We start from the raw sequence: 26,325 nt of genomic DNA, 5'->3' as shown, positions 1-26,325 counted from the left end.
ACATCATTGTATATTTTACATAATTAAATCTTTTAAACACAAGCCTATCACTAAATCCAGAACAAAAAAGACGTGTACATAATAATTAGAAAATGCGGCAGCATGTTACTTATGTGAGTGGATGGGTTTATATTATTGTCTCAGAGAAAGGAGTATGTTTGCCACCTTTAGATCACTGCTTGTCCTCTGATTTGGGGGTACTTATGCAGGGGTGTTAAAGAACAAAGAGAGAGTAGGTTACCATGACAACACACAGAAATAACTCAACCTCTCACATTAGTGTCTCAACCACCTCTTCTAAGTCAGACCCAAGTAACTTGTGGTGCTCTGTATTCTATTAATAAATAAATGCTTGTGATATAAAATAGGACATAATTGTTTCATTTTAAAGTGAAGGGAAGATATAAACAGAAGCCTTTATTTTGGTCTAAGTATCACTATTTTCCCATCACAGCTCAATGTATAAAGCGTTAAAAACCAAAGTTCTTTCAACTTACAGAAAAATTTAGAGAAAGGAGAGAAAAAGTCACCTTGACCATATTCATAAAGAACTTGCCACCTTCTCAAAAGTTGAGAAGTCATGAGCCTCAATTACAGAGGCTTTTCTTTTCAGAAAGAGTGATTGTAGTCTTACACAGATTTCCCCTCATCCAATCCTTTTAAAATTTTGAAAATAAAAATGAGACTGAGACAAAATCCTATAATTTCATTGCAATAGCCTTGTAAGTTCTCAATTAAAAAAATTGAATTCTGTCATTTTGTATTAAAAATAACTGTATTCTTCCCATTGTATACTGAATCACTCAAAGATTGAAAGACACAATCTTTAGAATCTGTACAGTGTTTTTAGGGATAAATACAATTATTTTCAGTTGAACTGCCTTAAGCAAGCCTCTTTACAAACAAGGGATAGAGTTTTGGTACAACCATTTGTAGTTGTTGTTCCAGATTTAAAAGAAGTAAGCAATGTGTGGTCAACTCTATCAAAATAGTCACCTGCATCTCATCTAATTTGGACTGAATATCTGGAGGAAAGTCCCCTGCTCCACAGTTAAATGGGTCGAAAGGTTCAGCTCCAAAAAGATCCCGTTCTGTAAAGAAGAAAACAATTGGAAAGTGAGATGAGGAAAATTAGTTGAGCTAGAACAAAATCAGGACTATGGGAATTGAAAGTTTGAGTTTAATTATTAAGTTACTATAAGTATTTACAGTATTGAATGAGGTACTGATACTTTATTCTTAAACTAAGTAAGTAAAAATACATTTTATATTAAAAATTCTCTGGCACAGTCACATTCAGGGTGGTATTACCACAGACAAGCATTATATATTCTTATTCATATGTTAAAATTAGTGTTAAATATTTATATTTGTATGTTTAACATGGAGTATCTGGAGAGTCTGGGAAGCTAGAATGGGATTATTGGTGAAGAAAGTGAGGAAAGATCTTAACGGAAGGGAAAAATAGAAAGTAGGTGATGTGAAGAAGAACATGAAGAAGGAAGTATAGGTAGGGAGAGAGACGGGCAAAGAAGAGGGTTAGAGAAGGCTCTAATGATATACAAAAATGTGATGTTGAAACATACTATTTTATAAGCTTCATACATTTGTTTCTGTGTTCATATAAACAAGTTTAACTGTATTTTTGAACACAAAGAATAAGGTTCCTCCCAGATTGAGAAATTGCCATAGATTGAGAAATTGAAAAATCCAATATCAAATGTGGAATATCTACCCTAGGAGTTGATCAGTGGTGTCCACAAATATACACCAACAAACAGTACAAGCCATTGTTGTGTATAATTAGGATGACCACGGCAACTCTTATGAAGAAACATTTAATTAGGGCTGGATTACAGTTCAGAGGTTTAGTTCATTATCACCATAGTGGAGAGCATGGCGGCCAGCAGATATACATGGCATGGAAAAGTAGCTGAGATTGTTGTCTTGACCCACAGACAGTAGAAAGTGACTGTGAGCCACACTGGATGTAGCTTGAGCATAGGAGATCTTAAAGTCCACCCTCAGTGTGACATGCTTCCTCGAACATAGCCACACCTACTCCAACAAGGCTTCACTTCCTAGTAGTGCTAATTCTTATAGGTCAAGCATTAAATCAGGAGCCTATATGGGGCCGTTATTATTCAAAACACCACACTCTACTCCCTGGCCCCTATAGGCTTGTCACTACCACATAATGCCAAAATCATTCAGTCCAACTTCAAAGGTCTCTATAGCCTATATCAATCTGAATCTTGTTTAAAAGTCCAAAGTCCAAAGTCTTTTCTGAGACTCATGCAATCTCTTAACAGTAATCTCCTGTAACATAAAATCTAAACACAGATCTCATATTTACAACACATAATGGCACAAGATATACATTAACATTCCAAAAAGGAGGAAAGGGAACATACTGAGGAAATACTGGACCAAAGCAAGACTGGAAACTGGAAAATTTCAAACTCTATATCTCCACATCTGATAGCAAAGTGCTCTTCAGACCTCAAACTATTTTAGCTTTGTTAACTGCAACACACTTCTCTCTTGGGCTGGTTCCACCCAGCTGGTTTCCTACGATTCTGGCATCTTCAACATCTTAGAGTTGTCAAGGCACTCCACATTTCATCTTCACAGGCCTGTGTAATGGCCTCTCTCGTCCTCCATGCAGGAACACCTCTGACACATACCTGGCCTCAGTGATTTTTCCTTGGTCATAGATGGAGAGTCCCATAACTTCTTTCTTTTATCCTTGACTCTAAATCCAGAACCACGTGGCTTAAGCTGCCAAGGTCTTTTCCTTGCTATGGCTAAAATGAAACCCCCTCACTCAATTACACTTTACCAGCTTTCTGTTTTTGATGGATTCCTTCACTGCTGATGCTTGGCCACCTAGGACTTTGCTCCATAGAGGAGGTTGGCCTTGAACTCAGATATCAGCCTGTCTCTGTCAGTGGAATTCTGTGGTTAAAGGTGTGAACCACCACAGCAGGCTCTGAACCTTTCTTTAATTTTTTTTCACAAGTTGGAAGGCTAGCTGGGTGGGAACTTGCCCTGAGGTCACCACTCCTTTTATTCCTTTTAACAGCAGGTGTCCCTTTTCTTCTGGAACTGTATATTTTTATGGTTTTCCTTGCTCAGCATTCTCTTTTTCATTATAGGACATCATAAGAGTGATTACTAATAACCACATGACATGACATAGTCAATACTAAGCTGTTTTGATATTTCCTCTGCCAAAACAACTCATCTAAAAACTCTCCGATGTAGCCTCAGGCAGACTTTCAGACAAGGGCAAAGAGCAGGCATATTCTTCACCAAAATTCACAAGAGCAGTCTCTAGGCCACATACTAACATTTTTCTCCTCCTAAACCTCTTGATCCAGGCCTCCACAGTTCATAGCACCTCCAGTACCACTATTTTCCATGTTCCTTCTAGGATACACCATTAAGCCCCACTTAATCTGTCAACTGCTTTCCTAATCCAAAGTTCCAGTGTCCACATTCCTCCAGACAAAAGCATGGTCAGGCCAATCACAGCACTACCCCAGTCACTGGTACCAACTTCTGTCTTAGTTAAGGTTTATTGCTGTGAGGAGATATCATGACCAAGGCAACACTTATAAAGGAAAATATTTAATTGGAGCTGGATTGCAGTTTCAGAGGTTTAGTCCAATATCCTCATGGCAGGACACATGGTGACATGCAGGCAGACATGGTGTTGGAGTACTTAATGAGAGTGACTGTGTACCATACTGGGCATAGCTTGAGCATATGATACCTCAAATCCCATCCCTATAGTGATACACTTCCTTCAACAAGGCCACACCTGCTACAACAAGGCCTTACCACCTAATAGTGGGCAAAGCATTCAAAGACATGAGTCTATGGGGCTATTCATAAACCACCCTGTGGTTCTTGTTTCTAATCAGAAATTTATATCAAGACTTCATTGATGAAGACACTACACACTTGGGCGCCAGTAAATGGAAAAATCAAGTTGGCAATGTCAAGGAAGCATTTTTATGTTGCCTTGCTTTTATAGTACCACAGGTACTATTTAGAGTTGGTGATTAATAAAAAAAAAAATCCAGTTATGAATCCTGTGAGGTATGATAATGACTGGTGTGGTAAGATATGACCATGTCTTTAGTAGTGAAACAAAGATTATGGTGGTAATCAATCACTTTCAGACTGAAGTGAAGGTCTGGTCCACAGGAGGAAACATATTCTTGGTACTGTTACTCTAGCCAAGAACTCATGACTGAAGAGGCCATAGGTCCACAATAGAACCTACTATTATTACTCTATCAAATCGTTTTAATATTAAACTGTCTTTTAAATTCTGGTTTCTATGCATATGTATAAGTATATCTCTCAGACTTAATCAAATAATTTTCTTTTTGCAACATATGGTAGTTAGAGCAGAAATATATAGATGATCATAATCAAGAGAAGAAGTATAAGTGAGGTGCTCAGCCACAAATCCAACATCTAAATCATCCTTCCCTGAAACTTAGAAATCATTTTGGAAGATGAGATAGAAAGCTTTTCCAGAGGTTAGGAATGACTGGTGAAAAGCAGTGTCATGCAGATATGACTTAACTTCATAGACACATGAACTCACAGTAGCTGGGATCACCTACCCAAGATCAAGCTACTCATCATTCCAGCATGGAGTAGGAGGGTTCTTGTGATCTCCTGACCTCTAACTGAGGAACTATTTACAGCTGTTGGCTTTTGGGTATAGGAGCCAGTTTTCTTTAAAGGTGTAGCTTCTATGAACAGACCCACATTTATGAGTATAAGAGCAACACACATTAGGCCAGGTGAGTTATACAAACAAGAGGGGACGTGAAGTTGAGAAAGGGTAGGTAGTTGGGATTGGTTACGGGGGAAAGCTAGGGGAAAGAGAAGGGGTAAGTATGGTAAAAATATATATATATTGCATAGCATTTTCAAATATTTAGTAAAAATAATACTTAAAATGTATTGTTCCTTAGTAATGGTTGATATCTATCAAATTTCACTTCAGGGCTGTAGTTCTAAAGAGTTCAAGGCCAGCTTTACCTATACTGCAAGAGTCTGTCTAAAAAAAAAAAACAATAATGGCAAAAATATCTGTAGCAATGTTGAGAATTTTCTATGTCTTTAGTGTAACTTCTTTTTAAAAATTTTTATTTATACTTTTATTAATTTATTCAGATTACAACTCAATTGTTATCCCATCACTTGTATCCTCCCATTCCTCCCCCCTCCCACTTTCACCCTATTCCGCTCCCCTAGGTCTATGACTGCAGGGGAACTCCTCCCCCACTATCTGGTCATAGGCTATCAAGTCTCATCTTCGTAGCCTGCTTATTCTTTGAGTGCCACCAGGCCTCCCCACCAAGGGAAGGTGGTCACATATGGAGCACCAGAGTTCATGTCAAAGTCAGTCCTCACTCTAAACATAACTGTGGAGAATGTCCTGTCCATTGGCTAGATCAGAGTAGGGGTTCGATATTTACTACTTGTATTGTCCTTGGTTAGTGCAATAGTTTGAGAAGACTCCCCTGCGCCCCGATCTACCCATAAAGATGCTCTTCTTGTAAGTTTCTAGGACCCTCTAGGTCCTTCTATTTCGCCGTCTCCTATATTTCTCTTACCTAGAGTCTCAGTAGGATGTCTTCACATCTGTCCCAATCTCCTGGTAAGTGAAGATTTTCATGAGACATGCCTTCTGGGCTGGCGCCCAATTATAAGTGAGTATATACCGTGTGAGTCTTTCTGCTTCTGAGTTAACTCACTCATTATGATCATTTCTGGTCCCATCCATTTGTCACCAATTTCTGGATTTCCTTGTTTTTAATAGCTGAGTAGCATTCAATAGTGTAAATATACCACAGTTTCTTTATCCACTCTTTTATTGAGGGACATTTAGGCCGTTTCCATGTTCTGGCTATTATGAATAAGGCTGCTATGACCATGGGTGAGCATATGTCCTTGTTGTGTGTTGGAGAATTTTCTGGGTATATTCTAAGCAGTGGAATAACTGGATCTTAAGGAAGCCCTATTCCCAGTTTTCTGAGAAAGCACATATAGATTTCCAAACTGCTTGTACAAGTTTGCATTCCCACAAGCAATGGAGTGTTCCTCTTTCTCTACATCCTTGCCAGCATGTGGTGTCACTTGATTTTTTGATCTTAGCCATTCTGATGGGTGTAAGATGGAATCTCAGAGTTGTTTTGATTTGCATTTCCCTAATGACTAAAGAAGTTGAGCATTTCTTTAAGTGTTTCTCACCCACTCGATATCCCTCTGTTGAGAATTGTCTGCTTAGTTCTGAGCCCCATTTCTCAATTGGGTTATTTGGTTTGGTGGTGTTTAATTTCTTGAGTTCTTTATGTATTTTGAAAATTAGACCTTTGTCAGATGTAGGGTTGGTGAAGATCTTTTCCCAGTCTGTAGGCTGTTGCTTTGTTCTGTTAACAGTGTCTTCTGCTTTATAGACGCATCTCAGCCTCATGAGGTCCCATTTTTTAATTGTTGACCTTAAGGCCTGGGCTGTTGATGTTCTGTTCAAGGAAGTTGTCTCCTGTGCCAATGTGTCCCAGGATCTTCTCCACTTTTTCCTCTAACTAATTTAGTTTCCCTGGTTTTCTGTTGAGGTCTTTAATCCATTTGGACTTGAGTTTTGTGCATGGTAACAAATATGGGTCTAATTGCATTTTTTCTACATGGAGACATCCAATTAGACCAGAACCATGTGTTGAAAATGCTATCCTTTTTCCACTGAATAGATTTGGCTCTTTTTAAAAAATCAAGTGACCATATGTGTGTGGATTTATTTCTGGGTCTTCGATTCTATTCCATTGATCAACCAGCTTATTGCTGTGCCAGTACTATGCTGTTTTAATTACTGTTGCTCTATAGTACAGCTTGAGATTAGGAATGAAGATTCCTCCAGAGGATCTTTTATTGTATAGGATTGTTTTAGCTATTCTGGTTTTTTTCCATATGAAGTTGAGTATTGATCTTTCAAAGTCTTTAAAAAATTGTGTAGGTATTTTGACAGAGATTGCATTAAATCTGTAAATTGCTTTTGGTAAGATGGCCATTTTTATTATGTTAATTCTCCCTATCCACGAACAACGAAGATCCTTCCATCTTCTGATGTCGTCTTCAATCTCTTTCTTCAGAGATTTGAAATTTTTTTCAAACAAGTCCTTCACTTGCTTGGTTATAGTTACTCCTAGATATTTTATATTGTTGTGGCTATTGTGAAGGGTGTAGTTTTCCTAATTTCTTCCTCTGCATGTTTGTCATTTTTATTTAGGAAGGCTACTTACTTTTTAGAGTTAATAACTTCTTAATAACATTACCAATATTTGATAATTGATCTATTTCTACACTGATATTTTATAGTAGAATTTACCAGTATACAGTGACCCACAAGTGAGAGGGGTCCAAATTGTGTAGAGCACAGTTGGGTCTGACCTCTGGCCACATGGCAAAACCACAGAGTACCAGGTCCCCACAGAAATGGGTTCACAGCCTTGGAAGACTAGTGCCACACACCTGGCTGGTGGGCAGCTCTTGAACTCCCTGGGGTACAACACGAGCTGGGAACTGCAATATCACCAGTATCTGTGGGTTCTATCACTGAGCCGACACCACAGTCAGAATCACAAGTGTATCTGAACTCAGGTCACCCAGAAAAGCCAGAGAGCTCCTGGGTTTCGAAGCAGCCATTGGGTACCTTCATGACCATCATAGGCATGGTTAGCAGGCATATCTTGAACTACCTGGGACACAGAGCTAGTGAAGGTGGGAGGACTTCAAAACACCAGCGTCTGTGGGCTCTAGCACCTATCAGACACTACAGTTGGAAACATCAGTGGATCTCACTTCAGGTCAAACAGAAAATCAAGAGAAAGTTCCAAGGTCCAAGCAGGCACTGGACATACATTCCAACCAGAAACATCACAATGGGAAGAAGTCAGTGTAAGAACACAAGAAACAAACCCGAGGACCATTTGATATGGCCAGAAACCAGCAGTCCCACCACCACCAGAAGCCCTGGAGATATTATCACAGCAAACACACAAGAGAATAACTTCAAATCTGAGGTTATAAAAATGATAGCGGTCTTAAAGGAGGAAAATAATCCCTCAAACTAGAACAGAAATACACAAAGAAAGAGATGAAAGAATGGAACAAATCACTTGAAGAAACTTTAATCAAACAGGAGAAATTAATGAATAAAAGGTTTCAAGACCTGAGATTGTTGATAGAAGCTATGAAGAAAACACAATCCTAGATACTGCTGGAAATGGAAACCTGAAAGAAGAAAACAGGATCTATAGACACAAGAATTACCAACAGAGTTCCAGAGATGAAACAAAGAATATCAGAGACAGAAGATATGACTGAAGAAATATATAGCAGTAAAAGAAAATGTTAAATATAAATTGCTCTTGATCCAAGATATGTGGGACCCTATGAAAAGACCAAACCTAAGAATCATAGGGATAGAAGAAAAAGAAGACTCCCAACTGCAAGCCTCAGAAAATACTTTCAAAAAAAAAAAGGAAGGAAATTTCCATAGCACAAAGAAAGAAATGCCCATAAATATACAAGAAGCCAACTCCAAATACATTGGACCTGAAAAAAAAATCATCACACCACACAATAATCAAAACATGAACTGTTTTAAAGGCTGCAAAAGAAATAGGCCAAGTCGCATATAAAGACAAACCTATCAGATTTACACTTGACTTCCCAATGGAGATTATGAAAGCCAGAAGGGCCTGGGCAGAAGTCATGCAGACACTAAGAGCTCACAGATGCCAACCTAGACTACTATACTCAGCAAAACTTTCAATCAGCATAGATGGAGAAAACAAGATATTTCATGACAAAACCAAGTTGAAACAGTACCTAACCACAGACACAGATCCACAGAAGATACTAGAAGGAAAACTCCAAACCAAGGAGGGTAATTTTACAAGGGAAAATGAAGGCAATGAATAATTCCACATCTACAAAAACAGAAGAAAGGATGCACATACACACACACACACACACACACACACACACACACACACACACACACACTCCACTGCTACCAACATCAAAATAATAGAAACCATCAACTAATGGTCATAAATATCTCTGAAAATAAATGGTCTCGACTCCCCAATGAAGAGACACAGGCTAACAGAATGGATGAGAAAATAAGACCCATCAATCTGTTGCATAAAAGAAACACACCTCAGCAATAAAGATAAACATTACCTTAGAGTAAAGGCCTGGAAAAGATATTCCAAGTAAGAAACAAGCTAGAGAAGCATTCTAGTGTGTAACAAATTAGACTTTCAACCAAAACTAATCAAAAGACATGGGAAAGGCCACTTCATACTCATCAAATGAAAAATACACTAAGATGATATCTCATTTCAGAATATCTATGCTTCAAATACAGGAGCACACACAATCATAAAAGAAAGATTACTGGAGCTTAAATGGCACATTGAATCCCACAATTTAAAAATGGGAGACTTTAACACCCCACTCTCACCCAACAGATAGATCATTACAGTGGAAACTAAATGGAGAAACTAATAGATTTCATGAATCAAATGGACCTAACTTATATGTACAGAACTTTTCACTTGAACACAGAAGAATTCACCTTCTTTTCTGAACCTCAGGAAACTTTAGGTCACAGGAACCTCAGGAAAAGTATAGGTCACAAAGCTCAAAACCATATACAAAAAGATTGAAATAATTCCTTGCTTCTTATCAGAAGACCATGAATTAAAGCTGGAACTCAATAACAACAGAAAGCCTACAAACTCACGGAAACTGAAAAACTCCCTATTTAATTATATCTGGGTAAGGAACAAAATAAAAAAAAGAAATTAAAAACTTCCTAGAAGTCAATGAATCTGAAAGCACAACATAGCCAAACTTCTGGGACACAAGGAAAGCACTGCTAAGAGGAACGCTCATAGCACTAAGTGCCTTAAAAAAGAAATTGGAGAGATCACATACTATGAACTTAACAACACACCTGAAAGCACTAGAACAAAAAGAAGCAGACTTACCAAAGAGGAGTAAATGGTTGGAAATCATCAAACTCAGGACTGAAATCAATAAAATAGAACCAAAGAGAACAATTCAAAGAACCAAGAAAACCAAGAGCTGTTTGTTTTGTTTTGTTTGTTTTGAAAAAATCAACAAGATAGACAAACCCTTGGCCAATTTAACTAAAAGGCAAAGAGAGAGTAATCAAATCAACAAAATCAGAAATGAAAAAGGAAACATAACAACAGAGAATGAGGAAATCTAAAAAATCATTAGGTCATATTTCAAAACCTTATATGTCATAAAATTTGAAAACCTAAATAAAAGGAAATTTTTTCTTCATAGACACCAACTACCAAAATTAAATCAAGATTTGGGAAAAATTAAATAGTTTATATGTCCTACGGAAATTGAGGCCATCATCAAAAGTCTCCCAACCAAAGAAATCCCAGGGCCTGATGGATTCAGCGGAGAATTTTTACCAGACGTTCAAAGAAGATCTAATACCAATTCTGATTAAACTATTCCACAAAAGAGAAAAAGAAGGAAAATTACCAAAGTCATTCTATGATGCCACAGTCAAATTAATATCTAAACCACAGAAAAACTCTACAAAGAAAGAGAATTACAGACCAATTTCTCTTATGAACATTGATGCAAAAATACTCAATAAAATACTCGCAAACAAAATCCAAGAACATATCAAAACTATCAGCCACCACCACCAATTAGGCTTCATTCCAGGCATGCAGGGGTAGTTCAATATATTGAAATCCATCAATGTAATTCATTATACAAACAAAATGAGAGAAAAAATACATGATCATCTCCTTAGATGATGAAACGGCATTTGACAAAATCCAACACCCATTCATATTTAAAGTCTTGGAGAGAACAGGGATGCAAAGCACATACCTCAACATAATAAAGGCAATATACAGCAAGCCTAAAGCCTACATCAAACTAAGTGGAGAGAAATTTAAATAAATTCCATTGAAACCAGGCACAGGACAAGGCTGTGCACTTTCTCCATATCTCTTCAATTTACTACTTGAAGTCAGAGCAGTAAGACAACTAAAAGAGATCAAGGGGATGTGAATAGGAAAGGAAGAAGTCAAATTATCACTATTTGCAAATGACATGATAGTATACATAAATGAGCCTAAAAATTCTACAAAGGAACTTATGAAGCTGATAAACACCTTTAGCAAAGTGGCTGCATACAAAATCAACTCAAAAAAATCAATAGCCATGATGTATACAGATAACAAACAGGGTGAGAAAGAATTTAGGGAAACTACACCCTTCATAGTAGGCACAAATAATATAATGTATCCTGTTATAACACTAACCAGGCAAGTAAGAGACTTATATGAAAAAATTTCAAGTCTCTAAAGCAAGAAATGAAGAAGATATCAGAAGATGGAAAGATCAGGAGAATCAATATAGTAAAAATGGCCATATTATCAGAGGCAATTTTTAGATTCAATATGATATTCATCAAAATTCCAAGACAACTCTTTACAGACCTTGAAAGATCAATTCTCAACCTCATATGGAAAAACAAACAAACAAACAAACAAACAACAGAATAGCCAAACCAATCCTGTACAATAAAAAATCTTCTGGAATAATCTCCATCCAAGATCTCTAGCTGTACAATAGAGCAAGAAGTAATAATAATAATAATAATAATAATAATAATAATAATAATAATAATAATAATAAACCAGCATGGTACTGGTATGAAAATAGGCTGATTGATCAGTGACATCAAATTGAAGACTCAGAAATAAACCCACACACCTACTGACATTTGATTTTTGACAAAGAAGCTAAATCTATACAATGGAAAAATATAGTATCTTCAACAAATGGTGCTCATCTAACTGGATGGCTACATGTAGAAAAATGCAAATAGACACATTTATTACTGTGCATAAAATTAAAATCCAAGTGGGTTAGAGACTTCAAGTTAAAAACACAAACCCTAAATCTGTTAGAAGAAAAAGTAGGGAAGAATACTGAACTCATCAGCACAGGAGACAACTTCCTGAACAGAACACCAATCACTCAGACTCTAAGATCAACAATTAATAAATGGGACCTCATGAAACTGAAAAACTTCTGTAAGGCAAAGGTCATTGTCAATAGAACAAAACGATAGCCTACAGACTTGGAGAAGATCTTAACAAACCATACATCTGACAAAGAGATAATATCCAAAAACATATAAACAACTCAAGAAATTAACCACCAATTTAAAAATTTTAAAAATGGGGCACAGAGCTAAACAGATAATTCTCAAGAGAGGAATATCGAATGACTGAGAAACACTTAAAGAAATACTCAACATCCCTAGTCACCAGAGAAAGGCAAATCAAAATGGACCTGAGATTCTATCTTCCACTTATCCAATACCTAAGATCAAAAATTCAAGTGACAGCACATGCTGGTGAGGATGCAGGCAAAACTGAACACTCCTCCATTGCTGATGGGAGTGCAAACTTGTACAACCAGTTTGGAAATAAATCTGGTGCTATCTTAGGAAATGGAATGAGTCTACCTCAAGATCCAGCCATACCACTCCAGGGCATATACCCTAAAGATGGCCCACCATACAAGGACATTTGATCAACTATGTTCATAGCAGCCTTGTTCTTAATAGCCAGAATTTGGAAACAACCTAGATGTCCCAAGAAACAATGCATCATTTACACAATGGAATACTGTTCACCTATCAAAAATAAGGAAATCTTGAAACTTGCAGGCAAGAGGATGGAACTAGAGACAATCATCTTGAGTGAGGTAATCCATACTCAGAAAGACATGCATAGTATATACTTACTCATACATATATATTAGCCACTCTGCTCAAATGTAGTAGATAAGCAGCACAGTCTCCTTGTGGGTCTCACAATATAGGGAGTAGGGACTAATTTCTGACATTGATTTGGGCCTCCTAATATTGATCACTTTCTCCATGGCAGGGCGGCATTGCCAGGCCACAGAGGAAAACGACCAAGTTAGTACAGATGACACTGGATAGGCTGAGGTCAGATGTTAGGGGAGTAGGGCTCTCCTTTCTGAGGACTACCAGAGGGAGGGAGAGGGGATGAATAAGGAGGGTGGGATCAGGAAGTGATGAGGGAGGAGGCTTCAGTCAGGATGTAAAAAAATTAAACTGCAGAACAAGCAGGTAACTTATATTGCCAACCCTGAGACTGGCTGAGACACGAATGTCTATGCATAGACAAGGCTTCTTGTTGGTCACAGAATCCCTGACTTATTAGATGCCATTCTTAGTACAGCATGAAGGAAGATTTGCAGATGTCTTACTTCTGCTCATACAAAGAGCAGAGAACCAGTCTTAATTGTTCTGTGCATCCTACACACCTCATAACTTTTTAATTTTAGAACTGTATAATGCTTGTGAGAAATTATGTTTTCAGAACAAAAGAATGGGACACTGACACATGATGAGACCTCACAGGATTAATTCCTCTCAGCATGCTGGATGCTGACATTTTGCATCCTTCATGTTCCAGCCTCAGGTGCTTCAGTTGCTGCTATCCATCAGAACAGGACAGTTTACAGGACAGCGTTGTAGAAATCTTCTGATCCCAACTGGTCCAGCATTTCAGACTATCCTACACAGGACCCCTGTTAAGCCTGAAATTTCTCAACATTTAGAAACTGGACCCCAAATGCTATCCCTGGCTTATTTAACCATTTACCTCAATGTTATTTGGGCCCCTACAAAGGTATTATTCACCCCAAATCAGCCTGAAGAACCCTTAAGAGAAAGATGCCCCATTTCCACTAAGTGGTATTGGGTAGGTTTCTGTTTGCTCTCTTTGGCTACAGATGGGAATTTTCATCGGGAGTTGGTTTCAAGTTATTATTATTGGTGTTACACAGAAGGAAAACAAGTTTGGACTCAAGGATGTCTCTCTTTTCCTTTATCTTTCTTTCATCGGTAAGGAGATAGTAGTTGAAAGGAAAGGAGGATATAGAAATAAATAGGGATGATAGAACAAAAAAATAGATTATTGAATATACTCAACTTAATGCCTTGTTACTCACAAATAAGGTTATTTTAATTCATTGGTATAGAATTTTGTATAGCGATGCAAAATAAGTTTAATTGTGATACATTGGTATAGAATTCAAATTCAAGATTATTTTTCACACACATTATATATACATTTCTACTCTAATATGAGGTACTGTACACATACAACTCAATTATAATAGAAGGTTTACATCCAATACCTTGAAAGTGGTATTGTAGGCTGTTTAGGATAATTAAGCAATACAAGCTAATTGTTAGTTGATTAAATTATGATCATGTCAATTACTAGACTATTTTTATCACAAGAACATATATCCTAGGTCTAACATATAGATATGCTTCTATACATATATAAGGTAAAATATTTAGATAAGGTCTTCAAAAGCCTTAGAGAGTATAGAATATGGCATTTGCAGATGTTTTTATGATTCTAAAGATTCTATGACAAGACAGGTTAATTCCTGTCAATATGCAGCCTACCTCAAAAAAGGTGATGAGAAAACCTCCTTATGAAATGGCTTCAAATGTGGCAATCAAAACACTGGGCAGAAGTCCTCATTCCTGCCACAGACAGAATTCTGCCTAAAAATGGGCAGACAGAGTCGACAGCCAAACTCTGTCAAGACAGGGTAGGCAAATCCTTAATAGTTCCTGTCTCACAAATATGTCTGTCAGATATATTGGACCAGAGGCTGAAGATGAGTGACAGCTGAGCCAGTAAACTGTCTCTGTCATTTTTTTTTTCATTTTGCAAGCTGCTAACCTGCACTTCTGGTTCTCTCAGGTAAATAATTTTATTCCTTCTCAAGTCTCCGATGGGGTTGAAGACCAGATAGTTAAGTATTACAATTAAGCTTAGTTGTTTAGGGGTTAAGATGTTTTTAGGTCTAGATAGATGTTTTAAGTTAATACAGATGAGATATGATAGATATTGATTTTCATACAGAATTTTAGACTCACCAAGATGGGAAAGATGTTTATTTCAAGTTTGTCAAATTCAAATAGCCAAATCACTATGAATATAACTTTCATATAATTCCTGATTGTTTCATGGTTATTCCTGCTCTATGTATTTTATTTTATTTATCTGCAATAATATAAATGTATATGTAAAAAAAGAAATATAATAAAAATATAAAATAAGAAAAAAGAAGGCCATGAATTTAAAGGTAGTAGAAAGGACAGACAGAAGTTAGAATAGGGGGGGAAGGTTAGGGGAAATGATGTCAATACTGTAGCCAGTTATGAGGAAATGATGTCAATACTGTAGCCAGTTATGAGGAAATGATGTAAATACTGTAGTCAGTTATGAGGAAATGATGTAAATACTGTAGCCAGTTATGAGGAAATGATGTAAATACTGTAGTCAGTTATGAAATTCACAAAAAAGTAAAACAAAACAAAACAGAATGAAAACAAAAAACATCTGGCCACAGTGGTGCACACGTTTATTCCCAACACAATGGAGGCAGAGGCAGGCAGGTGTCTGTGTGTTTCAGGCAAGCCTGGTCTAGATAATGAGTTCTGGGACAGTCAGAGCTTTAGAAATCAACTGCAGAATTGTGGAGCCCAGGACCAGTGGCTATTTCTGTAAGACACTCTTGATCTCACGCCCTCGCGTCAGGGAACATTGCAGAAGAGACAGGGACATTGTAAGAGCCACTAATCATTGGAAAAATACTTAGTTTCTTTGCACTTATTGACACATGTAGCTGAACTAAACATAAACATAAAAATGTCTGGTACAAGTTGTTATCACCTCTTTTAGTTACTTCAATAGCTGGATTACATGGTAGTATTTTCTTTTAGCCCTTTTGAGAAATCTTCATATTTTTTCTATATTTGTACTAGTTTATCCTCCTATCCCTTTTAATAAGCACAAGAGTCCCTTCTCCAATATCTTTGTCTGAACTGGTTATCACATAAGATAAATGTATATACATATGAGGTAAAATATCAGTCTGATTTTGATGTATGTTTATCTAATTGATATTGATCTTAAGTATTTTTTCGTGTGCCCAGCTTCTGGCACTGATCTATCATCTTGTATGGAATGTCTACTGCCTGTGTTTTTAATTGAAAATTTGGCTATTGAGCTGGCAGGATACTTTCATCTATTCTGTAGATTAGTAGTCACTTATTGTTTCCTTTGTGAGGCAGAAGGTTCTTTGTTTGATGTCAACACCATCTAAAAAGAAGTACTCTCCACTGTGGGATTTTCTCCTACACACTGGCCTGTGGGGAGGCCTGTAGCATATTCCTGATGGATGGGTGATTGATTTACGAAGGCCCAGCCCACTGTGAGCTGTTGGATTCAGGTTCTTAACAGCATGAGCTAGGGAGGCAGCCAGTGAGCACTGTTCCTCCATATGTGGCTTCTGCTTTGTTCCTGTCATGAGCTCCTGTCCTGACATCCCTTGATGGAGGATTATAACCTGTAAACTGAAAGAATTTCTTTCCTCTCCAAGCTGACTTTGGTCATTGTATCTATTAGAACAATGAAAAGCAAACCGAAACATCTATTTTCTGTTTTGTGTGCTAAGGAGGTTTGAGCACAAAACAAACAAACAAACAAGAACAAAAACAAACTTTCATTCTACATGCCCATTCTTAGTTTATATTTTGAAAACTTCCTATGGGCTGATAGTATCCATTTATTATTTTTCTTTAAAAATTAGCCATTCAAAATACATTGAATAACTAACATGAGCAATGTGCTTTCCCAAGTTCCACATGGGAAATAAAAAGCTATGTTCCTACAATGCACTACAAGCTTCTGCTGACCCTTTGAAGAGTATGTGAACGGCCTGAATGTGGACGTACTAAGATCAAATCTGGAACTGATTTCTCCACTATCCATATGGTTTCACTGGCTTATTCTCAGCCAATGGACCAATTCCTTCAGAGTCTGTGACAGACAGACACAGGCAATAAATGCCTACTGGATGCTTTCTATGTACCAAAGAAAGATTTGGATGTTGTTCACCGATACATGGAAGATACATCTGAAAAAATATTTTTATGTATTTAATATATCAAAGACAAACCCCTTAAATAATGTTATAATACAGAGAAAAATTATAGGATATTCACTCTTTATATACCCCCCCCCCACTAATGACACATGAATGCCTTGTAACAAGACTATTTAAAATACTCTAGTAAACACATTACAAATAACTGCATTATGATCAATTATTTGTAAAAATGTTAGGATATTAAATCAATATGAATGTACAATTGAACAATTTTATGATTCAAGTAGCCTTTACCAAAATATTATCATTCATACAAGGTTCAACTTGTAATAGAGATGTGTTTAGTATTCTTTTCAAAACTATAAAGCAAAATGGAATTAATCAAATTTGATTAAAAAGCATACTTCAAAAATTAAAGCTGTTAGCTTGTTATTTTATTTTTACAAAATGTGAAAGATTGAAGATACACCCAAATATAGCAAAAAGACTGATATATTTAACATGCTTACTGATCTCTGTAGATCTGCTAGGGACTGGTGGTAGCTGTGTGCCATTGCGAGCAGGCATTGGAGACTGATGTGATACTGGGGAAAATGGAACCATATCAAAGATGTCAGTAGAAGGAGATGTCACTGTCACACTGTCGGCCTGCAATGAAGATAGAAGTCAGTGTCATGACCCATGCAAGCATTTTCCTATCCTAGGACTGCCATATATATGCATGTAAAATGCTCAAACAACCCTGAAGTGAGTCAGACAACTTGCCATTCTGTATATGAAAAGTAGTTAACTTTAGGTTCAGGGGGTTCAAGCTATACAACATATTTTCACTTAAAGGAAAACAAGTAAAATTTGTTCTCAAAATGTATAGCAGCAATAGCTTGGACCCCGTTGAAGATGGATGGGAGGGCATGCTGGGCTCTTCTGTACTTAAAAACAATTGTCGTTCCTGTCAGAAAACAACCAACACTTTACAAACTATTTGAATAAAAACGAAACATTTGAAATTGGCTTTGCATAAGGTTTTTTAAAAGAAACAATTTAAAAATAAATAAATAAAAATTTAAAAAAATTAAAGAAACAATTGTATATAGCGCCTACTTTCTTAGTTACAAATGTTCAAATTCACTTTACTTTTTTGTATTCTTAAAAGTAGAGCATATTAATATGCATTTATGAGCACAGAACAATTAATTGGTATTAATTGCAGTATATATTATTCCTGAATAACCTTATCATGTTTTCAATAATAAACAGCTACCTTGTAAAATAAATTAATGATCAACAGTGTAATATCCAAATTATTAAATGATACAATGCATGTTGGTACTGGGAAGATAAAGAAAAAGGAATATTAATATCTTCTGAAAATACAGTGAAAATTAATGTAAAATGGGAAAATTACACATTCAAACAAGGTAAAAATACATGTATTGTCTCCTATAGAAATTACCATACTGATTAAAGGATGGATTCTTCAGTTACAAAGGAATAGAAGAACTCTTTGCTTCTTCTATTAGATTATTGAAAGATTGTCCCGAGTGGCTCCTAGTGAAGGTAGAGTTCTGAGAGTAAAATGAACAGGGATTGTGTTGTATGTAGAAAGAGATGCATTGGCTGTCCAGTTAAAATGATTGCTAGTGTATTTTTCTCCTTAATAATTGCCACAGTTTTCCTTTTTTAGCAGTTTACTTATTGTGCCCTCACCCCTTCTATATTAAGGAATGTGTCCCTCCTAATCTTTCTTTCCTAGCTTCCATATCTTTCCTCAGGGTCTAAAACTACTAACATTTACCTGCTACTAGAAACCACAAATTTTTTTTCTTGCTTCTGTTCCAATTTTATACCATATTTTCAGGATTTCTAAAGTCCCTGTTCTTAAGTAAGAACTTAAGAAAATAAAAATATTCAAGTCCGATCACATTAATCAAGGCACACCTAATCATTTAGTCGCTCATAAAGGACACATTCTACAAGATTTCTTTGTAAGTGAAGACTGGATGATAGAGCTTTCTGCTTTTTGAGTTACTTGAAGTCTTGGAATGCTGCTCTCACTGACTGGCTTGAGCAAGCCACTTTTTGAAGGTGGCAGTATTCAATATTTACTGTATGTATTGTCTTTGGTTGATGCAGTAGGCTGAGCAGACCCCTTGGGTCCAGATCCGTCCATCATGATGTTCTTCTTGTAGGTTTCTAGGACCCTCTGGATCCTTCTATTTCCCTATTGTCCCATACTTCTCTCACCTAGAGTCCCAATGGGAGGTCCCCGCATCTATCCCAATCTCCTGGTAAGTGAAGACTTTCATGGGACATCCCTGTTGGGCTAGTGTCCAATTATAAGTGAGTATATACCATTTAAGTCTTTCTGAGTCTGGGTTAACTTAGTATGATTATTTCTAGTCCCATCCTTTGCCCACAAATTTCCATGCTTTTAATAGCTGAGTAGTATTCCATAGCATAAATGTACCACAGTTTTTTTTTTAATTCATTCTTCAACTGAGGAACATTTAGGTTGTTTCCAGGTTCTGGCTGTTATAAATAAGGCTGTTATGAACATGCCTTGCGCATATGTCCTTGTTGTGTGGTGGAGCACCATCTGGGTATATTCCAAGGAGTAGAATAGTTGAGTCTTGAGGTAACCCTATTCCCAGTATTTTGAGAAAGCACCACTCAGATCTAGTCAAGGGACAGAACATTATCCACAGTTGTGTGGAAAGCGGGGGTTGACTCTGACATGAACTCTGGTGCCCTATATTTGACCATTTCCCCTTGGTGGGGAGGCCTGGTAGCAGTCAGATAAAGAATGGGAAGGCTACCAAGATGAGATTTCATAGGCTGTGGCGATATGGTGGAGGAGGAGGTCCCCTTCAGTCACAGACCTAGGGGAGGGGAATAGGGTGAAAGAGAAATGGAGGGAGCAATGGGAGGAGACAAGCAAGGGGATAACAATTGAGATATAATCTGAATAAATTAATAAAATTTCAAAATAAATTAAACTAAATTAAAAAAATAAAAGAAAAAATAGAAGGTGGGGGTATTATTGGTCCCATTGACAGTCTGGAATCAGGCAAGTTCTTAGCATTGACAGAAATGGAAGACATGTTTAGACAAGAAGATGAATCATCATTACTGCTCCAGGGAGAGGATGAGCATCTCTGAAATGCATATGGCACATGATGAGAAACTGTGTGGAAGCTGTAAAGGAACAAAAGAAAGAGAAACATGTTAAGAGGGAGAAAGGAGGCTTGGAGGGAGTGAAGATTATGAATGAATATTATTTAGAAAGGGTATTTGGTGAAAATTAAAAGAGTATGCTTACTAAATTTAAAAAAACTGAACTCATACAGTTGAATTTTGTATGAGTTATTACTAATGCATTTTAATTGAAATATTGTCATATTTTCATAGTTCTAAAGAGAATGTTGGAGTCATCAGAACTTCAGAGGAAGACAATATGGAAGAAACTGAGAAATCGTGTGATGTATTTTAAAGTCTCCATGATTGAGGTAGGGTGGTACATAGGAAAGGCTCTAGTGAGTAGTCAATAACTGTAGAATTTTCTAGTGTTAATGTATAATTTAGTAATCTTCAAGTCTTCATAAGTATGACTAATAGCAATGGTAATATGTTTACATTTTCATAGAAGCAATACCCATAGATTCATAGGGTGCACCCTTCTGTAAGCTCAGAAGCAAAGCCCAAATCCAAAATTGTGACTCCAGTTCCCCTGCCCATCCTAAATGTAAGGGGTTCACTATGGTAGAACACCCTGGAGTTGCAAAGGAAGTTATCAAGAATGTCACAGCCATTAGAAGTCATAAATAATGGGCAAGTAACAACAGCATATGAATACCAGACTTTGGGTGATTTTGGGCGGTTGTTCTTTTAGCATTGACATCTCCCATCAAGAGCTGAGCTCTGTCCAGGTGTCAGATTCTATAGCTGCGAATTAACAAGCTAAAATCAATGTAACAACTGAGCCTTTATTCCTTTCCTATGATATCATAAACAACAGACCTGAAAGAGGGGCCCTATTCCATCAATGCACCACGGCATCCCCACCCCCCGCAGCAGGCGCTGAAAGGATGTGGCTATGGGATGCAGCACTATGTCATTGCGGAGGGAGACTGAGCACAGGGTTCCTAGGGTTAGGGGTTAGGCTTTCCTTCTTTCTTTGTTTCTTTGTTTTTTTCTTTCTGTCTGTCTGTCTTTCTTTCATTTCCTCCCTTCTTTTCCTTCTTTCTTTCTTTCTTTCTTCCTGTCTGTCTTTCTTTTGTTTCCTCCCTTCTTTTCTTTCTTTCTTTCTTTTAATAAGACAATGATAAGTGCTGAATACAGAATCAGAGAAGATGAAAAGTGTTGCAAAGACCCTCAGAATAAACAAACATAGCAGCAATGCTAAAGAGAGGCCTTGAGTAAGCGTGTAAGTAGTGACATTTGTGTCAAGGCTCAGAATACAGAGAAGCATGCTCGTGGGGCCAGCTGGGACACTGAACACTGGACTCAACTGAAAGCTTCCCCAGCTCTGTGGTGGTGAGGTTGGGTGCGCAGCTGTGTTCTGGTGAGTTTCCAGATTGTCATGTTGACTCTTACTTTTAAAATTCATTTTACGGCATTTTTCTAAATTGCATTTTTAAAATTAAAATATAATTACATCACTTAACCTCTTTCCCTTCTCTGTACAATCCCTCCTGTAATTCCATATAATTCCCTTACTCCCTCTCAAACTGATGGACTTTCAAAAATTCATGGGGAAGACTAATTATTCCACTCTCAGAGGTTGTAAGTTGTTAACTGTACATTTTAAACATCACTTTAAAAATATGCCTTAAGAGTAGTGAATCCTCTAATTTAAAGCTTATACCATCATGAAAATACTATTCCAGGCTTCCAGATTTAAACTGAAGTTGTAATCTCTTAATTTTGAGACATATTATCTTGTATTTCTTTAAAAATTCATGAAAATTCATAAATGGCCGTAACTTTACTAGCCACAAAGCATAAAGGAAACCTGAAACAAGTATTCAATGTTATGGGCAGGTACTGTCTAACAGAATGAAAAAGAACACATTTCCTTCCGATTGCCTATCTGGATTGTCTATATGTAGCCAGCAAGTCTGAATGTGAGGCTGGGAGTGGGTAATCATTTTCTGTGGGCAGCAAATGAACTGATGATGTTCATGTTTAAACTTCATGCTTTTGTTTAAAGGCTCACATTTGGCTTGTGCAATTGAAAGTTTTCATAATATGCTCTTGCCTAGCTTGAATTCAAGTAGTTGAGAAAGCACTAGGGAAAGATAAATAACCAGTCTTGTTTACCCGCAACAAAATAATACGTTGTGGGTCGCAATTGTCTTATCAAGTCTAATCAGTGGCTGCATAGTTGATTATATAAAAGCAGAAATTTATCTAACACTGGTCAGTTGAAAGGGAGACATTTGTTTTACCCAGCAATAGATGGTATCCCTGAAACTACAATTATATTCATTTCAATTCCTGGAGATAGCTTGATTTGTTTGAAAGCTTCTTGAGCTATTGAAGTAAAATACAAGCCCCCAGATATAAGAACCAAGAGGAAAAACTGGTTTAACTTAGTGTACCTACACTTGATAAAGGAAAATGTTCTGAAGGTGCTCATGAGGCCAGAAGGACAGAATAAAATCTTTTTTCAAATATAAATATAATCAACACTACCATGTGAATACAATAAATAGAAATCAGATTGTTCCAAGATGATTAGTCCCAAATGGCAAAAAAAAAAAAAAAAAAAAAAAAAAAAGCCTCTCATCTACTGCCAAACCACAAGAACACAGAAAAAAGCAAACCATGAAGTCAGTAATGGAAATTTCTTAGAGTATCTGAATGATACTTCAGCATAAGGACCAATGTCTAAAACCAACAAAAGATTTCCACAATCTTCATGTAATATGGAAATGCATATAGTGGGTAATACCAAGGCTTATTCATTTGCTAGAGAAGGAACCTATGACTTAGCCAAAATGTGGAACTGTGAACACTAGGATGGTCATTTGTAAGGTCACCTGTCTGGGAGGGGGTGCTTCCCTTAGCTCAAATGCACTAAAACCTCATTGAGCATCTGACGACAATTTGTGTGCAAAAAACTCACCTATATTATTGCATGTGGATAGTGGGATCCTTAATCAGTTCCAGTATTTCTTCAGTTACTCTGCAGACCACTGTCTCTATTACTTTAACCAAACGACTTGCAAGTTTAATCATATTGGGAACATTCTGTATTTTATATCGGAGTTCAACACAGAAGAGTAAAATGTAGAGCGTGTACAGAACTTCTCTTCCAGAACACTCTGTGAACCACTCTTTCCTAGTGTGTCCTTGAAAGTAACATTAAACTTTCACAGGAAAGATTAGATGTATATTATTTCTAGCTTAACCAAAATTGGTTACCCTGAAAACACATGACAAGTCATTGAATAAGAGATGCTAACATTTCAATTTGTATTTTAATTATTGTACATCTGTCATTTTTCCAATTCAATAGTTTGAGCCATTGAGTATTCCCAATTATGACAGTACTTCATATTTAATAGTTGAATGTAACATGGACTTATTTTTAAATTTTATTAAGAATTATGGGAAATTATTTTTACAGTAGTAACATAAAGATAGACGCACTTAGTATTATGCCAGCTTATTTTCACTGCTGTGTAAATAAAATAGAAAATAAAAAGCAAAGATAATTCTTAATAATTTCTTCAAAAAAGGAAAGCCCTGAAACCATATATATACAAAAAACAAAATAGATTCACTAGGTTGTACACACATTTACATTATGTTCCATAACAGTAGAAAAATTAGTTATGAAATATCAATGAAATAATTTCATGGCTGAGGTCACCACAGCATGAGGAACTGAACTAAAGGGTCTCACCATTAAGAAGGTTGACAACTACTTTTCTAGAAGTTCTCAGAATTGCAGTAAGATCTTTAAGCCTATTCTTCTTGCTTAAATGAAACTTTGTCTTCTTTAACGAAGATCTTACTGCATTCAAACATCCAAGGTATCATTTACAACCTAACACTGACTCCATCTTTTCACAGGTACCTAGAGTTAGTGCAGGACAGTGTGTGACTAAATACAGATTTGCAACCTGCCAGGCAAGAAGCAATTTCATGAACATGTCCCAAATGCATTTCATCCTCCCAAACCTTCCCCTTCAAATAGATGCCTTGAGATTTCTGTCCTCTAACAAACAAATCTCATAAATATTCTTTGGGTTTGCATCCAAAATGATGAAACACTATTTTATTCCTTTGGCAATGCAAAGACTGAACCAAAGACTTGTTGGAAAAGTAGCCTCCCTCACACTCTGTGTTTTACAGCAAGACTTATAATAAGCATTTTAACATAGCTCAAAAGGGTGTGTGCTGCATTTTGCATTGTTGGAGACAAAGCAAAAGACAGAATTTGAGTCATTGTCCTGTATTTTGATAGGAGGAAAGCAAACAAACAACAACAACAACAACAACCAAAAACCCAACCAACCAAGCAAACAAAAACACCCCCAAACAAACCCTACCCCTCTCAGCTACAGCAGCTGCCTGTTCTCAATGCTTTCAAGCAATAGTTATACCAACTCTCAGCACAGAGGATGGAAGAACATGAATTTAGAGTAAAGGAGAAAAAGTGGTCAACTTCCAGGGCATGCCAATTTAAAGCCCTAAGCCCAGTTTTCAAGAAGCATCCTTCTCCATGGTAAGAAACTGGCAAGCCATTATGCTAAGACTACAAATTTACAAGTATAAGCTATATATGAAAATTGTCAAAATTGTTCCAATGGTTTACTTGCCTCACAATTGTGTTCAAATCCATAAAATCATGTGGTAAGTTAAATATTTAGTGAGAATAATATGCATTGATTAAAGAAGAATATCAGAGGTACAGATTATTAAACAGGAAAAATGCCCAGTTTTAAAGACATTTCTTCTAGAAAAAAAATGTAGCTTTAAATAGGATCTTTCTCAAAAATAATTCCCTTTGCCAAAAATCACCTAATAGTGATATCACCCCTGGAACTGAGAAAAGGATCTGAAAATGGAACAAGTCAGATGCAAATAATTTCATGACAAATGCTTGCATGATGTCTGAACAGAATTTGTTCCATTTCACTGTCTGAAACAACTGTGCCTTGTACATGGTCTTGTTCTCTGTCTATTCCCTAAAGTAAAGATCAACACTGTGGGGATAGACTGTGTGGCCATTGTGTGTAGCCCCAGGAAACAATAATCAAAAGAATGAAAAACAGAATTAGCTATGTAGGGAGAAAATATATTACACCTTAAGACCAAAAGGAGCTTAAATTATTTTAGAAAACATGAGGGGACAAAAAGAATTACATGAAGTACCTACTGAATTTAAATATGAAAAAGCACTCTACTGGCTGGCTTTCATCTCTATCCATATTTAGTTTTGTTACTGATCACAAAGTATGATTTGAGTCAGTGCAGGATTCACAAACAAGAGGCCTTTGACATTACAGCATCATTCAGTTTGTTTCTTTTTAGTTCCCATGATATATCCAGCTATATTTATTATTTAAATTATATTTCTTTTTTGTGCTTTTATTATATTTCTTTTTACATGTACATTTATATTATTACATATAAATAAAATAAACTACATACAGCAAAAAGAACCACAAAACAATCAGGAATTACATAAATGTTATATTCATAGTGATTTGGCTATTTGTATTTGGCAAACTTGAAGAAGACATCTTTCCTATCTTGCTGAGTCTAAAATTCTGAATGTAAATCAATATCTATCACACCTCATCTCTATCAACTTAAAACATCTGTCTAGACCTAAAACATCTCAACCCCTAAACAGCTAAGCCTAAGTGTTAGACTATCTTTTTCAATGTACTTACTGGAGAGGTCGACACTTGAGTGATTCTCAACCGGTTTTCTAGGTCTTGTACTTTATTTTTCAGTTCCATATTTTCTGTTTCTAAATCTTGGATCTAAAAAAATCAAAAGATTATTTAATATCTTTCAGGATTATTTTTTCTTGGAAAAAAATGGCAGTTAGCTACTAATGAAAGAAATCAAATTTTATCTATTAAAATTCAAATGTTTTCTTGAGTACAAGGAAGAAAATTAGTTGACAGAGCTAGGGAAATTTAACAGAAGATCCTAGGACAGTGGAACAACATTAAATTAAAA

The 26,325-nt window shown here is 36.5% G+C and overlaps 1 protein-coding gene across 2 annotated transcripts in view; it reads right to left on the bottom strand.

Annotated features, from left to right (window-relative positions):
• Positions 1-26,325, bottom strand: part of GULP1 (GULP PTB domain containing engulfment adaptor 1) — a 266,886-nt gene that overhangs the window by 5,776 nt on the left and 234,785 nt on the right. For both annotated transcript variants that reach the window (XM_084780088.1, XM_084780089.1), the window contains exons 8-10: positions 26,031-26,123; positions 17,631-17,769; positions 997-1,091 (exon numbers count right to left, since the gene is read on the bottom strand). In XM_084780088.1, the coding sequence (XP_084636214.1) occupies positions 997-1,091; positions 17,631-17,769; positions 26,031-26,123 (327 nt within the window). The remainder of the gene's footprint in view (positions 1-996; positions 1,092-17,630; positions 17,770-26,030; positions 26,124-26,325) is intronic.

This window comes from Acomys minous, assembly GCF_964271855.1.
Source record: "Acomys minous genome assembly, chromosome: 4".
NCBI classification, from domain to species: domain Eukaryota; kingdom Metazoa; phylum Chordata; class Mammalia; order Rodentia; family Muridae; genus Acomys; species Acomys minous.
Note: the sequence above shows the minus strand (reverse complement) of the source record. Positions and strands in the feature narration are given on the sequence as shown.